Source organism: Mauremys mutica, chromosome 4, assembly GCF_020497125.1.
Source record: "Mauremys mutica isolate MM-2020 ecotype Southern chromosome 4, ASM2049712v1, whole genome shotgun sequence".
Taxonomy (NCBI): domain Eukaryota; kingdom Metazoa; phylum Chordata; order Testudines; family Geoemydidae; genus Mauremys; species Mauremys mutica.
The window spans coordinates 94,573,768-94,589,112 of NC_059075.1; the positions used below are offsets into that span (position 1 = coordinate 94,573,768).

The following is a 15,345-nucleotide window of genomic DNA, read 5'->3' on the forward strand; positions in this document are numbered from 1 at the left end:
TAGAGGTCTTAGGGCTTGGCTACACTTACAAATTTGCAGCGCTGCAGCAGGGTGTGAAAACACACCCTCTGCAGCGCTGCAAATTGCGGCGCTACAAAGCGCCAGTGTAGTCAAAGCCCCAGCGCTGGGAGCCGCGCTCCCAGCGCTGTCCGTTATTCCCCACAGGGAGGTGAAGTACGGACAGCGCTGGGAGAGTTTTCTCCCAGCGCTGGCGCTTTGACTACACTTAGCGGCAGCGCTTTGAAGCGCTAAGTGTAGCCAAAGCCTTAGAGCGCAAGACCATCACCTCTTAAATGTGGATCAGGGTATGGCTACACTGGCGATTTGCAGTGCTGGAAAGCCTCCACCAGCGCTGCAATTAGTAAGTGGCCACACCTGCAGGGCACTTCCAGCGCTGCAACTCCCTGGCTGCAGCACTGGCCGTACACCTCACTCAGCATGGGGAATAAGGATTCCAGCGCTGGTCATCAAGTGTGGCCACACACCAGCGCTGTGATTGGCCTCCAGGGTATAAGGTGTATCCCAGAATGCTTTTATAAATTACTCTCTTTGTTTTGTTATGCAACCTCTCTTTGTTTTGTTGTGAACGATCGGAGCTCCGTTGCCGCTTATCTAAAAAACAAACAGAGCTCCTGTTTGCTGTGATCATCTGTACCTGGCTGTAAACAATCAAATGAGAGGCAGGCAGGGAGGGAATGAAACAGTGGGGAGTCGTGTTGGCTGCAGGCTGTTTGCAATTACGAGTTAAGACTAAGGGGTTGGAAACATGTTCTGATTTTTCAAGGCAGGAAGCTAAACACACAGTGTTGGCTCCAAAAATCCGCTCTCTCTCTTTCTCCCCCCGCTCCCTGTCACACTAGACCCCACTCCACCCCCATCTTTTGAAAAGCACGTTGCGGCCACTTGAATGCTGGGATAGCTGCCCATAATGCATCACTCCCAGCAGCGCTGCTAATGCTGCAAATGTGGCCACACACCAGCGCTGGTAGCTGTGAGTGTGGCCACACACCAGCGCTGGCCCTGCACAGCTGGATGACCAGCGCTGCAAACCGTAAGTGTAGCCAATCAGTCAGTAGGAGTGGCTGATAAGCAATAGAAAGCTGGTATTCCCTCTGGGCTTGCTCATGGAGGAGGGAATAGATAAGTGATGCCCAGAGAATCTAGCAGTATAAACAGGGTAAATGGGGCGCAGCTGAGAAAACAATAACTTTAAACTGCATAAGGTTAGCTCTGTGGAAGACACTTTAGGCTATGGAATAGTTTCCCAAGAAAGAGGGGAAGTCTCATTCTATAAGTCACTTAAAAGAGGGAATTGTCCTTCATTGGCAGGAAAAGGACAAGATGACCTAATTATAGGTTGTGTTCATCTCCAAATTCCATGATTATTTGAAGCTTGGAATACTTTTGGGGAGGTTGCTTTTTTGTGTTCTCCATCTCCCACTCCCCTCTCCTCCATCCCCAAATTCACTTGTCAAGCTTATTCCTAGTAGGGTTGGTGAAAAACCCAAAATGAAAAATTCTGTGGCTTTTTCATCAAAATTATGTTTCAAGAAAAGTTTCTGATTAATGCTAATTTCTAGACCTAGAAACTCAATCATCTTTCTAATGCAAAAAAGTGAGGAAGAAAGAACTCTCCAAAGATTCAACGTCTTGTCTCTTGTTACGTCTGTTGCCAGCAGGAAATCTGACCAGTCAGTTCAGTTTTACACCCTTGATGTTTAATTATCAAATAATTATTTTTGTAGCAAACCTCACACTGAATAACAAATCCAACACAGTGCAGAGCATGGTCTCTTCCATAAGTTTGAAAGCAAGAACTGAGAAGGAAATTGAAAGCAAGTAAACCAGTATTAATGGTCCAAGGGCCTTTTATAATTTATTAAGGCACTAAAGCTTAAGCCTTGTCTACACTGCCACTGTGCAGCACTGCAACTTTCTCGCTTGGGGTATGAAAAAACACACACACACACACACCCCGAGTGCTGCAAGCTTCAGTGCTGTAAAGTGGCAGTGTAGAGTAGACAGTGTACCAGCACTGGTAGCTACTGCCCTCGTAGAGGTGTTTTTTATGTTGCTAGTGAAGACATATCCTTATTCTCCTAATAGCTGAGATCATATTAAAAACCTGTATATTATCTCTATGGCAATGGATATAATCACAACTTTGGATGAGGTTTCTCCCATTAGATAATTCAGATATGAGGCACAAATAGCAATGCAGAATTGCAGTGGGATCACATAGGTATAACAGAACAGGATTTGGCCCACTGTTATTGGCTAGTTTTTGGTGCATAGCATCAGATCCAACAGGAAGTAACCCGATCTAGGAATGTTTACTCAACATACTGCCGTGCAAACTTGTTAGGGCCAACCTTGGGACCAGGCAGTCAAAAACTAACTTCTTCTCTTGGAGATCGTAGATGAATATTTAGATGTCAGTGTTTATTTTGAAGAGGAGTGCTGGCTTTCCTCTGAGGGACTGACTCTGGAAATGGAGGGAGAGTTCTTGTTCTCTCTGTATACAGTGTGAGGGACACATGCCCTCTGGACTTGTTCAAGATGAGTGCATTCTGCACCACATGATAGTATTTCAGAATGCCTAGTTGCCTTAATCGTCATATTTCTAGCAGAAATTGTTTTCAGTGTTTCTTGCAGCAGCATGAAGTTGCCACATATGCTATAGAGAATAAATGTGTATGCCTGCTGTAGCTTGTCAAGGTTACAAAACAGCGCTTTCTGCACAGGGTGCTTCTAATCAGCTCTATAGAAGGTGGACTCTAACCTTATATGGAAGATACTATCCTGCTTAATTTTAAACGGGTTTGATTTTTTTTTTTTTGCTTAGATAATCATCTGTTGGGGGGGCGTAAACTGAGATCATGCCTGTTGGGTTTTTTTAAAACCTGCCAAAAATGGTTGTTTCCATTCCGATTCTGTATTGATTAAATGAGTGCAGGGGTTACAAATAGGTCTATTAGTCTATTAATCTTCCTAAGATTATGAAATAGCATTTTTATGAACATAACAAGTTAATAGAAAAAGACCCAAAGTAAAAATATAGTGTTATTCTCCTTGGATGGATTGGAGAATAATTCCCTTCTGCTTCTCTATCTGATGTGAAGACATCAATTTATCCAACGCTACAAGCTGTCTGTGGCGGAGCTGGAATTTGAACACAGTCGTTCTCGACCCCACTCATGTCTCTGTTCCTCTAGACCAGGCCTGCACAACTCGTAAAGCGGCGAGGGCCACGTTCCTCCAAAGAAAACAGCTGAGGGACGAAACCTCCCAGCCCGAGGAAACACCCCGCCCCAGGGCCGCCCAGCCCTGCGGAAACAAACCCTCCTTCCCCAGTGCCGCCCCACCAAAACAGCTGTGGGCCAAAAAGGAAGGTTGGGGGTGGGGAGGTGATACTTTATTTTAAATCAACCAGGGGCTCCCAGCTAAAGAGGTGTCTGGGAGCCCTCAGGGTCAAATTAAAGGGCCCGGGGCTCCGGCAGCTGGGGCAACCCGGCAGGGCCGGCTCTAGGTTTTTTGCTGCCCCAACCAAAAAAAAAATCTGGCTGTCCCCCTTCCCAGTCCTGGGCTCCCCCCTGTACCCTCCTGCTGCCCCAGTCCTGGGCTCTCCCCTCACCCACACACACCCCCTGCCACCCCAGCCCTGGGCTCCCCCCCGCACCCTCCTGCTGCCCCAGTCCTGGGCTCTCCCCCCACCCACCCACACCCCCTGCTGCCCCAGCGCTGGGCTTCCCCCTTTCCTCCCCACCAGTGCCCTCCCTCCACCCTGCTGCTGCCCCAGCCCTGGGCTTCCCCCCACCAGTGCCCCCCCCACCTCCTGCCGCCCCAGCCCTGGGTCACTGGTAACTCGCTCCCAGGGCGGGTCATTCAGCCGAAATTTTGGATGTGCACAAAACACAGACAGGATTGGTTCCCATATGGTTACAGAGGTGCAGTAAAGTGGAACAATTTTCAGCTTGTGTGATTGGAGGATATCTGGATGCATATTATAAGACTGTCCTCCATAAATGAGGAAAAGTTGAGGTGCCTTTATTATTCTTTTGTTCCACTCTTTCTTTCTATGGGGAATTTGCCAGTGCAATATCACTGTCTTCCTTTCAAACAAACAAAAAGGCAGTGGCTGTTGAAAATAGCAATTCCAGTCCTAATAAGCATTTCTTGCTCAATTTTATCCTACTTTTTCTACAGCAGGTTGCAGTGGATCAGTATATTTGATTTGGGAGAAATGAAGTAAAAGCTGCCCAAACCGAGCTTGAGCACTCCTGAATTTTGAGGTGTTCAAATCTGGAAGGCAGGTGCTGAGAGTGGGAGAGGGCTGTGGGCTCCATGGGGGAGCATGGCAGCAACTGTCTGGAGCTGCACGGAGCCAGACACGCTGGTCTGAGTGGCACAGTAAGCAGTTTGGGGGTTGGAGAAGGGGTAGGGAGTTCCGGGGGGCAGTCAAGGGACAGGGAGCAGGGGGGGTTGGATGGGGCAGAGGTTTGGAGGGGCAGTCAGGGGACAGGCAGCAATTGGATAGGCATGGGAGTCCAGGAGGTTTATCAGGGGACAGGTAGGGGGTGGGGTCCTGGGGGGAAGTTGGGTGGGTTCTCAGAAGGGGGCAGTTGGGGACAAGGAGAAGGGAGGCTTAGATAGCGGCTGGGGTCCCAAGAGGCAGTAGGGGCAGGGGTCTCGGGAGGGGGTAATCGGGGGACAAGGACCAGTGGTGCTTAGATAGGGGGTGGGGGTCCTGGGAGGGAGTTGGGGCAGGGGTCTGGGGAGGGGGCAATCAGCGGCCAGGGGCTGGGATTCAAAGGGCTCTGGGCTGCTGGCAGCCGCGGGGAGCCCAGAGCCCTTTTAATCCCAGCTGCGGCTGGGATTTAAAAGGCTCTGGGCTCCCCGCGGCTGCCGGCAGTGCAGAGCCCTCTGATTCCCGGCCGTGGCTGGGATTCAAAGGGCTCTGGACTGCCCGCAGAGCGCCGTGTGTGGGGGATTTAGAATCCCCCGGTGGGCCGCACAGTGAGGCTCCGCGGGCCGCCGTATGTTGTGCAGGCCTGCTCTAGACACCACTACTGTTGTAGAACGGACAGATGAGCTGTGTATGAATAGACATAAGAACACAAAAAAATTAGTAGTGCAATGATTAAACAGAAAGGTCATTTATCATTAACTTTGTGAATATTTCACCAACCCCGGTGGAGCGTGCATCGCAGAATTATTGATTTGTAACTGGAATGTTATCTTTACTTGATAGCAAACATAGGGACCTGATAACAACATACTTGAAGACTAAGGGCTATTATAAAGAAGATGGTGATCAATTGTTCTCCATGTCTGCTCTCAGTAGGACAAGAAGTAATCAATGTAATCTGCAGCAAGGGAGATTTAGGTTAGATATTAGGAAAAACTGTCTCGCTATGATAGTTAAACACTGGAATAAGATTCCAAGGGAGGTTGTAGAATCCACATAATTGGGGTGGGGGGGGGCGAGGAGAGAGATTAAAGACAGATAACTGTCAGCGATGGTCTAGGTATACTTGGTCCTGCCTCAGCCCAGAGGGCTGGACTCGGGGCCGGCCTTAGTGAAAATGGTGCCCTGGGCGAACTTGTATTTTGGCACCCCATCTCCCCCTCCCATCATCACCCCTGGCTCCTACGGGCTCCCTGGGCTCCCCTCCCCCATCACCTCTGGGCCATTACCTATACTTCATATGGAATGTCAACAGGAAATTCCATTCAATGTAGATGGGCAGCTCCCATGATCCATTGTGAGTTAAGTGTCCCTTGATGAGCCACTTTCTTTGACTAGTCCCTTCAAGATGTGCTGGCTAACTACCTTGTGGGCATTACCCCAGGAGCAAACATTACCCCAGGAGAAACACAGGTATAGAGCCAATACTCATAACTTCAAATACAAAAATGATACATGCATAAAAATAGCATAAACCTATTCAGCAAGTCATAACCTTTTCATAGACAACTTACATGCCACATTTTGTACAAGATTTGTTGCAAATATATAACAGTGGTTGCAACGATGGTCATGTTTTAATCAGATAACATCACAATGAGTAACTGCTACAACTAGCAAATTCCTAGGCCACTGTCAGCAGAAGCAAGGATGGAATGGTATATGGTGTATTGCCACACTTACTTCTGTGCTGCTGCGGTGGCTTGTGGTGCCTTGTGCTTGGCCTGCGGCTCAAGGCAGGCTTCACGTTGTCATGGGGGCTGCATCTTGCCAGAGCCCACAGCCCTCCTGCAGCCCCTAGCCCCTCCTGGCTCACCACAAGCATTTTGACAGGAAGTACCAAGCAGTAATAACAATAATAAAACTGTGTGTGTGTGTGTGTGTGAGAGAGAGAGCCTGTGTGTGTAAGACAATCTGTGTTGGAGGACTGTGAGAGACAGTGTATATGGGTATGAGAGCCTGTGTATGTGTTAGGAAAGTTTGAGAGACAGTGAGTGCACTGTCACTTTAAGTCCCTCCTCTCCCCCCCTCTCCGGTTGAAGTTTCGCTCCTCCTGGCCCCCGCCAGAGACCGAGCGGCGCAGGGTCACAGGCAGGGAGAGACTTGGCTCCGCTCCAGGCAGGGAGCGGGGGGCCTCGCCGCCACTGACCGGCCACACCACTCTGGGCTCCCCAGGGCTGGGGCAGAGCCAGAGCCCTCAGCTGGCCAGATGAGGAGTGAGAGAGGGAGGGGACGGGGATGGGGAGAAGCCCACTGGCCCAGTGTGGAGGAGGGGCCAGAGAAGAGAGGAGTCCGGCCACAGCCAGCCACAGGGAGCTCGAGCCCCTTGTGGCACCCCCCTGGCTACTGCACCCTGGGTGTGGGCCCCCTTTGCCTGGCCCTAAGGACTAGATCAGGGGTCGGCAACCTTACAGAAGTGGGGTGCCAAGTCTTCATTTGATCACTCTAATTTAAAGTTTTGTGTGCCGGTAATATATTTTAACGTTTTTAGAAGGTCTCTTTCTATAAGTCTATAATATATAACTAAACTATTGTTGTATGTAAAGTAAATAAGGTTTTCAAAATGTTTAAGAAGCTTCATTTAAAATTAAATTAAAATGCAGAGCCCCCCAGACCAGTGGCCAGGACCCGGGCAGTGTGAGTGCCACTGAAGATCAGCTCACGTGCTGCCTTCGGCACGCATGCCCTAGGTTGCCTACCCCTGGACTAGATGACCTTGAGGTCCCTTTCAGATCTACATTTATGTTCATATCTATATTTTCCACTGTAGCAGGTTTGCTACTGAGCTACGATGTTTCTTATGGTACAAAGATTTGGAGTCTTAGCCTTAGGTACTCTTTCAGTATTGCATGACTGTTTCCTTGGTAAACAAAAAATGGATAATTATATTTTAATGCACCACTCTATTTTATGCCTGATTGATTCTCATCCTACTGTTTATCTTCAGGAAGCTTGCAATTATGAGAATAAATGTGGGTGTTTAATTACCAGTGACGTCATTGAAAGTGGACTGTGAAACTACCATTGGGTGAATACCAGACAAAAATATCTTCATATACGTATAGCTTGTCATTGGAGATATTTATTTATTAACTTTTAATTTATTAATTATTTTTTAAATAATAAAATTATCCAGGACTCTAGGTACCCTAATAAAACTACTCCTACAATAAATACAATTGAATTAAATCTTATCAGAATTAAAATCATGAGTTCCACAGGCACTCGGCCAACCACCTACCGCTTCATCATATAGGAAGCATATACTCAGCCTTCTACAGAGATTCTGTCAAAAATGGCTTTTGTAGCATTCCTTGGAAGTCAGCAAATTTGGGCTATTTCAGATCAAGGACTAATAGCTGTCTTTATTCTTAGGTATATCTCCATATATATATATATATATATATATATCCTTTAGAGTCCAATCACCTAGAACTGGAAGGGACCCTGAAGGGTCATTGAGTCCAGCCCCCTGCTTTCACTAGCAGGACCAAGTACTGATTTTGCCCCAGATCCCTCAGTGGCCCCCTCAAGGGTTGAACTCACAACCCTGGGTTTAACAGGCCAGTGCTCAAACCACTGAGCTATCCCTCCCCTATTTATTTAAGTAAATAGAAAGATAAGAAAGGCTGGTTGTGGCATTCCCCCACCTAAAAAATGACTGGTTATTTTAAAGCAAAGTATTGCACTGTCCAATCTGGTATTATTCATGTGTTTTTCCATACTCCACTACCGTATTAATCAAGGGGAAAAAAATGCAGTACAGTTCTACCTGAAAATTGGCACCCGGGGCAACTGCCCAACTCTCCAACCCTTAGAACTGGTGCTGGTATTCATATTAGTAATCATATGGCATGAAAAGGAACACCTCACATTTTCTCCTTAATCATCCCTTTTTAAGTGAATTATGGCCAGAACTTCTTTGCAGAATCACTTGCTAAAGTTTGTCACTTTAAAACAGCATAACTTAAAGTTCATTTTAGGTGAGCATGTTTTTCCACATCTTAAAAGGAATAACTCTCCCTCTACATCCTTCTGTGAAAGAACTTGTTTAGCTACATGTGTTTGTTGGATTTTACAGTCAAATAGAAATGTCCCAGTACAAATACATTCAAGAAAGTCTCTTGCATGGCTCTGAATTACGTAAATGTTAGACTACTGTTCAGAAATTTCACTTCTGAGAAGCAATGCTTGGTGTGAGAGCAATCCGGTTCATTCATTCAGAAAAAGCTAATTTAGTGTTTTCATAGCTATTTATCATTAGTTAACCAAAATCGACTCAATTGTCTTTCTATACACATCTTGAGTACTTGGGGCGCCTGCTGGTGGAAAGTCTACTCCAGGGGTAGGCAACCTATGGCACGGGTGCTGAAGGCGGCACGCAAGCTGATTTTCAGTGGCACTCACACTGCCTGGGTCCTGGCCACTGGTCTGGGGGGCTCTGCATTTTAATTTAATTTTAAATGAAGCTTCTTCAACATTTTAAAAATACAACAATAGTTTAATTATATATGATAGACTTATAGAAAGAGACCTTCTAAAAATGTTAAAATGTATTACTGGCATGCAAAACCTTAAATTAGAGTGAACAAATAAAGACTCAGCACACCACTTCTGAAAGGTTGCTGACCCCTGGTCTACTCGAAAGGAGGTACAGCCTAAGATGAGAAGCCACTGAACCCAGTGCTCAAGTAAAGCCAGGAGACAACAAATGAGAAAACAGGGATGGGAATGAGGGTCACAGGATCAAAAGCAGGGAGCTAGAGGAGGACACAGAGAACTGTGGACAGTGCCCACTGCTCCTCGAAGGCATCCAGGGAGCCAGTGGGCGCGACCTAGAGGAACATTGTTTGCCGTCTTATTGAGTGAATGCACCCAGGGTTCAGAAACTTGCAGGAGAATATAGTTTGTAGTCCCCAGAGCCACCAAGGGATGAATCAAACCCCCCCCGCCCCCCATGGGAGAACAGACAGAACACAAAATGCTGATTAAAATTCCTTACTGAGACCTGCAACACTTGATATGCATGTTATAGTGATGTGAAAGGTAGGTAAGAATGTAGAAGTGAAAGGCCTATTCAGCCAGAGCTGGCGCTGGGCATAAGCAGACTAAGCAATTGCTTAGGGCCCGAGCAGCTTGGGGGCGGGGGAGGGCGGCGGCGAAGGGGGTTATTAATTATGAGTATGTGTTGTGGCAAGGGTGGGAGGAATATTTTTAGTGCCACCTAGGGCCCACAATGGGCTAGCACCGGCACTGAATAATTCAGTGATAGCCTGGACCTTGGTTCCATACCTCAGCCATAAAATGGACATATGAGAAGTTTTTCTTCAAAGGTATTCTTAGCACCAGTGGGGCTGGAAGGATTGCAGAAGTGGGGGAGGTGGACAGCTTGGCCTGGTCACCGCTTCTTCATGACAGAGGGTTATCTGGGCCAAGGGCAGGGGGGCCTGCTGTTACACCACCCAGGTTCAGTAAGGGGCCAAGCGGGAAGCCTGGGACGACACTTCATTGCACCCTGCTGAATTCTGGTTCTCAGAAGTGGGGAGCATGGACCTGCCTTTAAAAAATTGGGAGGCAATGTCCCCCCTCCCCCACTTACCCACCCCCTTCTCCAGCATCCGCCCCTAGCACAGGCTGCCAAAAGGTGGTGCATGTTCTGATTTCTTTTGAAATGTTATCTGTTGATGACAGGAACTGTTACTTGGAAAGGAATCTGGCAGGGGAGTTACATGATCTTTGACCCTTTTGGGAATTGAGATATTTTTGGAAAATATTGCCTGGGATTTTACAGTAATATCTCTGATATCAGGTGGGAACTGAACTTTCAACAGAAACTTAACTCTGCTTTAGAAAATGGGATGATAAGTTAGGAAGAAGATAATGGTGGGAGGCTAGAGCCTCCCTGCAATGGAAATAGTAAACTTGTACATACCCAAGGGGAGCAAGAGCGGGACCCAAGGATGCTGGAGCAGCAGGACCCAGAGGAGTTGGAACAGGCCTGGGATCAGGTAGGAAACCCCAGGACCCTTCTGCCCAGCCTGGAACTAGTTGCCCCCCCCCACCCTGCTGCTGAGTCTTAGTACCTCCCCTCAATCCCCCTCCTGCCCCTTCACCCCCCACTCGCAGGTAGCTTCTGCTCCCTCCCTCTCACCCCCACAGATAACTATATAGCTACTTCACCGAGTGAAATGATTGAGGGAGCATTTTGGCCACTTGTACAGAAAAAGAGAGCTCTATTTTCAATATGTTGTGGAAGAAGCAGCCGAAAGCTTGGACGATAGCCTGATTGTGTGGAGAGAGGAGTCAGAGAAGACACTAGACTGTGAGCATTGATTTATGCTGAGTTGTATCAGTGGAAGAGCACAGGGCATCTAGAGACAGGAATTCAGAGGGAAAGGAAGTGCAAGATGCTTACCAGGGAGGTTTGGTGTCTGGGGTCTAAGTTCCATTCCTCACACCCCAGGCAGCCTCTGTCAGTCAGAGTCCTCGGGAGCCACACCAGTGCTATAAAAATGTCATACCCCACTGGAAACCCCAGAAACGATGGTAGCCCACAATTGTCTGACCCCTGTTAAGAGCGTAAATCCTCCTTCCCCATCAAATGGGGTGGGTGGGAGAGAAACAAGCCTAGTATCTGGAAGAAGACTTCACCTCTGTTTAAGAAAGAGCTCATGTCTGAATCTCAAGCCTTCCATTCACATTTTAAAATCTGATATTGCTGATTTTGGTGAAATTACATAGAAGAAAAAACTAAGGTAAACATAAATGAACAGCTGGAAATGCTGGGCTAAAATCATTGCTAGAAGCAGAAGTGACTCCATCGGTTTTTACGGCATTATGCCTTATTTTGCCAGTGGGTGAATTTAGTTCACATGCATCCGACGAAGTGGGTATTCACCCACGAAAGCTCATGCTCCAATACGTCTGTTAGTCTATAAGGTGCCACAGGACTCTTTGCTGCTTTTAGTTCACATGGTTCAGTTTACAGCAGAGCCATATTGAAATATGTTCTCTAAAATGTCTGTGTTTTAGCATAATATGTATGACTTCATCTCCCTCTTTTTTTATTTTTTCCAGTAGGAGGAATAAAGGTTTGGGCAAGTCAGAAATCATGGCTTCTGATGCTAGTCATATGCTTGAAGCAGCCCTAGAGCAGATGGATGATATCATTGCAGGTATGGTACTGCTTTATTTGAGATCAAACTGATTTGATTGGAACCTGATCCTGAAAAATGCTGAGTAGCTGCAACTCTTTGACAACCAGTAAGAGTTGGAGCTACCCAGGATCTTTGTTTTTGTTACCAAACTTTGTCTTTGAGTCAGTCTCTCTCTCTCTCTCGCTACACTCCAAGCACTTCCCCTCAAACACATTTCAAAGACAAACAATAACAATTTGGGCATTGGAAAACTTCACATCTGCAAGATTATTTTAGATAAATCAGCTAAAAACCCCACCTCATAGTATTGCCGTAGGACAAATTTACCTGTCCGTAAAGTTATAGGAGGAATTAAACACACACTAGCATGTGTGGTAGAATGCCTGCTAGCTGGAGCTTGTTCTGTTGAAATCTCATGAACATTATAATAAGTACTAATTCCCAAATTTGCCTTACAGCATGGGCCTGGTTACTGGGAAACAGCTCACAGTTTGCATATTAAATGTTGAATTTCAAAAATTAAAATTGTGTTTGCAAAACTTCAGAGATTTTGCCAAGGCTGAACCGTCCAGTGGTTTTTTGTTGTTTTTTTTTTAAAGTGATGTGTTGTTAGTTTTGTTTCAGTGTTCTAGGGAGTGAGATTATATAATTTATTTGCTCTAGGCCAGTGAGACAGATTTGTTACCAATCTGCTTGAGGCGTCAGGTGATTAGGCTGAGGCTGCAGGATCATTAGGGGAGGGGATGAAGGAGCACACCAAGTATCTAAGTTTTAAAACTTTATTAATAAAATAACAGCGTTAGGGTGCTTCCCACGTCACTTAGGGGAAGGAAGAAAGTGTTAATGCCCATTCCCTAACCCACTTTTATACTTACACACACACAACCCAAGGCTGGCCAAGCCTGGGTGTAATGTAAGAAGGAGTGGGGGAAGGGTGAACGAGAGTTCTGTCCTGTGCATAGGCCGTCCAGGGTCCGCTGTTGATTTCCAATTTGCTTCAGCTCTCAGGAAGGTTTTAAGTCCTGGGGTCTTTTGGGGGCATTTCATTCAGGGACCTCTGTCCCCCATGCTCTTTGTACCAGTCCAAACCGGCCTTCTGTGGCTCCCTCAGCTTTCCCAAAACACACCAGCTTCAGGGACACAAAACTGTTGTTTTCCCCCTCGCTGGCCTTCACTGTCTCACTAGTTTTTGCAGCCCCTGCAGTTTTGTTCAGCTGAATCCTCCTTTCTCATGGCTGATTGGGGTTGGAATTCAGACCCCATCTTTCTTGGCAGGCAGCCGAGAATCGATTGTCTGCCGTGGCCTTGGGCTGGAGTAAGCATCTTATCCTCGGACCTAGCTGGAGCTTCGAGTTAACCTGTTCTCTTCTCCCTCCCTCCCTCTTCTGCCTCTTGCAACCTGCAAACGAACCTTTCACTCCACCTTCACACCTTTAACCTGTCCCGAAATACCTTGCAATGCCTATAACAGCGTTAGCAGCATACAATGCTGATTTGCCTCCCCAGAGGACCCCCTGAGGGAGGAGGCCATTGAGGTGTGACACCAGCACTACAACTTACAGTGCTAAATTATGCATCTGCCTGCACAGCGATGGAGGTGGTGCAAGGAGCAATTTGCAGTTCTCTGATATACCCACACAGAAGCAAATATATCTTTCTCCCAGCATTCCAGTATACAAGAAGTGGGCAAGACCTCTGTGGTTAGGATTCCATTAGCCTTTGGGTTGGCATAGGCACCATCATAAACTGAGCACACTCCCAGGGTAGATATCTGGGCAGAGCTATGACCTCGCCCTCTGCACAATGGGAGAGCACTTGTCACAGCTTTTTAAGTGTGTAGTAATGTCCTGAACCTCATTCTTTCCTACTACCCAGGGAGATGATTCCAGCCTTTGGCACTTCAGTTGTGCATTTCTTTACGATGTCCCAGTAAAGAAAAAACCCCACCTCATAGTAAAGCTCAGCCTCAGGAGGCTCATAATTAAACCTCAAAATATTGGTGCAAAAGTACCCCATAACTCCAAGTTATAGGTTCCTGTCCAGGATTTTTATTTTAAAGGATCTGATCCAACCACAAACGTCGTTCTTGTTCTTGGCACACAAGCTGTAGCAGGTCATAGATAACTTTAGCAAGTGGGCAACCTAATCTACAAAGGTATAGAACATATAAAAAATACTTCCATAGTTTCCAAATCAAGGAGGTACCACTGTGATATCTGGTCTGACTTGAAACATATATGCTGTGTAGGGCTCAACATACCTCCAAACAACTCTTCATGCCAATCAGGATAAGGTCCAGGCAAACTTGAATGTTTAGGAATATGCATTATTTTTCTTTTTTCAGTTTTTCACCAAACACAAAATCACTTGAAAAATATTTTTGACCAGGAGAAGGTTATTTGAATTTTATGTATTGTTTTTCCACCTTTTACCAACTTATGAACCATGCAAACAGAATGTTACAATTTGCCACCCCAAAATGGCATTTGTTCCAAACCAAAGGGTCTTATTTTTGGAAACCAGGTGAGTTAGAATAGATGTTTTTTCTAAACTGTAGCAAATATAGGGTGATGTAATTATTGTGGTTAACATATTCAAAAGTGCTAATGTGCCATTGACTTTCAGTGAGACTTGGGCTCTTGAGTTGTTTTGAAAATGGGTCATAGGCTCACAAATCACTTGGGCACTTAAAATCACTTAGGCACTTAATTTTTTTGTACCTTATGTCTTCTTTCCAAGGGAACGCTTTCAGAGGTCAGCACAGGTTGATGATAACATAATATCACATCTTGAGTTGTCTTAAAAACTCAGTCAGAAACATAAATTTGTTCCATTTAAATAAAATCTTTCAGATTTGGAATGGTTTTCTGTTACAGCTTTTTTGTTGTTTTGATTTTTGAGGTTTTTGTGGGGGATGGGAGAGAAGTTGTACATGATTCTAACATGGGTTTTAAATGTAGTTATTCCTTAAGAGTCTGGTCACCTGCAGCATTACATATTCTAGAATTAGTTATAGATGCTTCCTAGTATGTCTCTCAAATCTCCCTGCTGTGAGGTATAGGCCATGTGAGCTATAGGCAAACATTATCATTCAGATGACTACAAGAAGTGCTATGTTTTGTTGTGTGAAGATTCCAGTGGTACACAGAGAGACTATCCAATTTAAATACTAATTCCTATAATCATCTTCCTGAAAAAAGTCAGTCAAGCTACAGGCCATATCAGCCTTTCTGTGGAGGAAATGGAGATCCTGTGAATTTGGACAAGGAAAGTTCAGATGCAGAGAATGCCACCTTTGCTTCATTGCACTGATATTCTAGGAGCTTTTGCAGATGGGAGTTGTGCCCTTATTCATTAGATGACCATAAGTATTGTGGCAGAGCTCCAACCTTGTCCCCGTGGGTCTCGGGCTTCTAGGCAGTATATGCTAGCCTCAATGGCTCACTGTGACCCTCCATGTAGCCCTTCTCTCTAGGGCCAGGGTTACAGTCTACTGAGCCCTTTTCATCATAAACCAGCAAGGAGGTTGGTGAGAGAACTCCCACAGTCTCTGTTGTCTCTAGGGCTTATGTCAGAACAGTTTAGCCTCCTGTCCTGACAGGGGCCTGACTTCCCCTCCCAGGAGGTGTTTCTGTAGTGGCAGGTTGGGGGGGAACCCGGGCCCGCTCTCTACTCCAGGTTCCGGCCCAGGGACCCTAATGGTAGCAGCTGACCTTTCAC

The 15,345-nt window shown here is 46.2% G+C and overlaps 1 protein-coding gene across 8 annotated transcripts in view; it reads left to right on the top strand.

Annotated features, from left to right (window-relative positions):
* The window catches only part of PPFIBP2 (PPFIA binding protein 2), a 202,817-nt gene that overhangs the window by 46,570 nt on the left and 140,902 nt on the right, over window positions 1-15,345 (top strand). For 7 of the 8 annotated variants that reach the window (XM_045016715.1, XM_045016721.1, XM_045016711.1 and 4 more), the window contains one exon: window positions 11,546-11,643. The exons of the other annotated variant lie outside the window; for it this stretch is intronic. In XM_045016715.1, coding sequence (XP_044872650.1) covers window positions 11,580-11,643 — 64 coding nt within the window. In that variant the 5' untranslated portion in view covers window positions 11,546-11,579. Of the gene's footprint in view, window positions 1-11,545; window positions 11,644-15,345 lie in introns of those variants that run through there. 8 annotated transcript variants of the gene reach the window in all.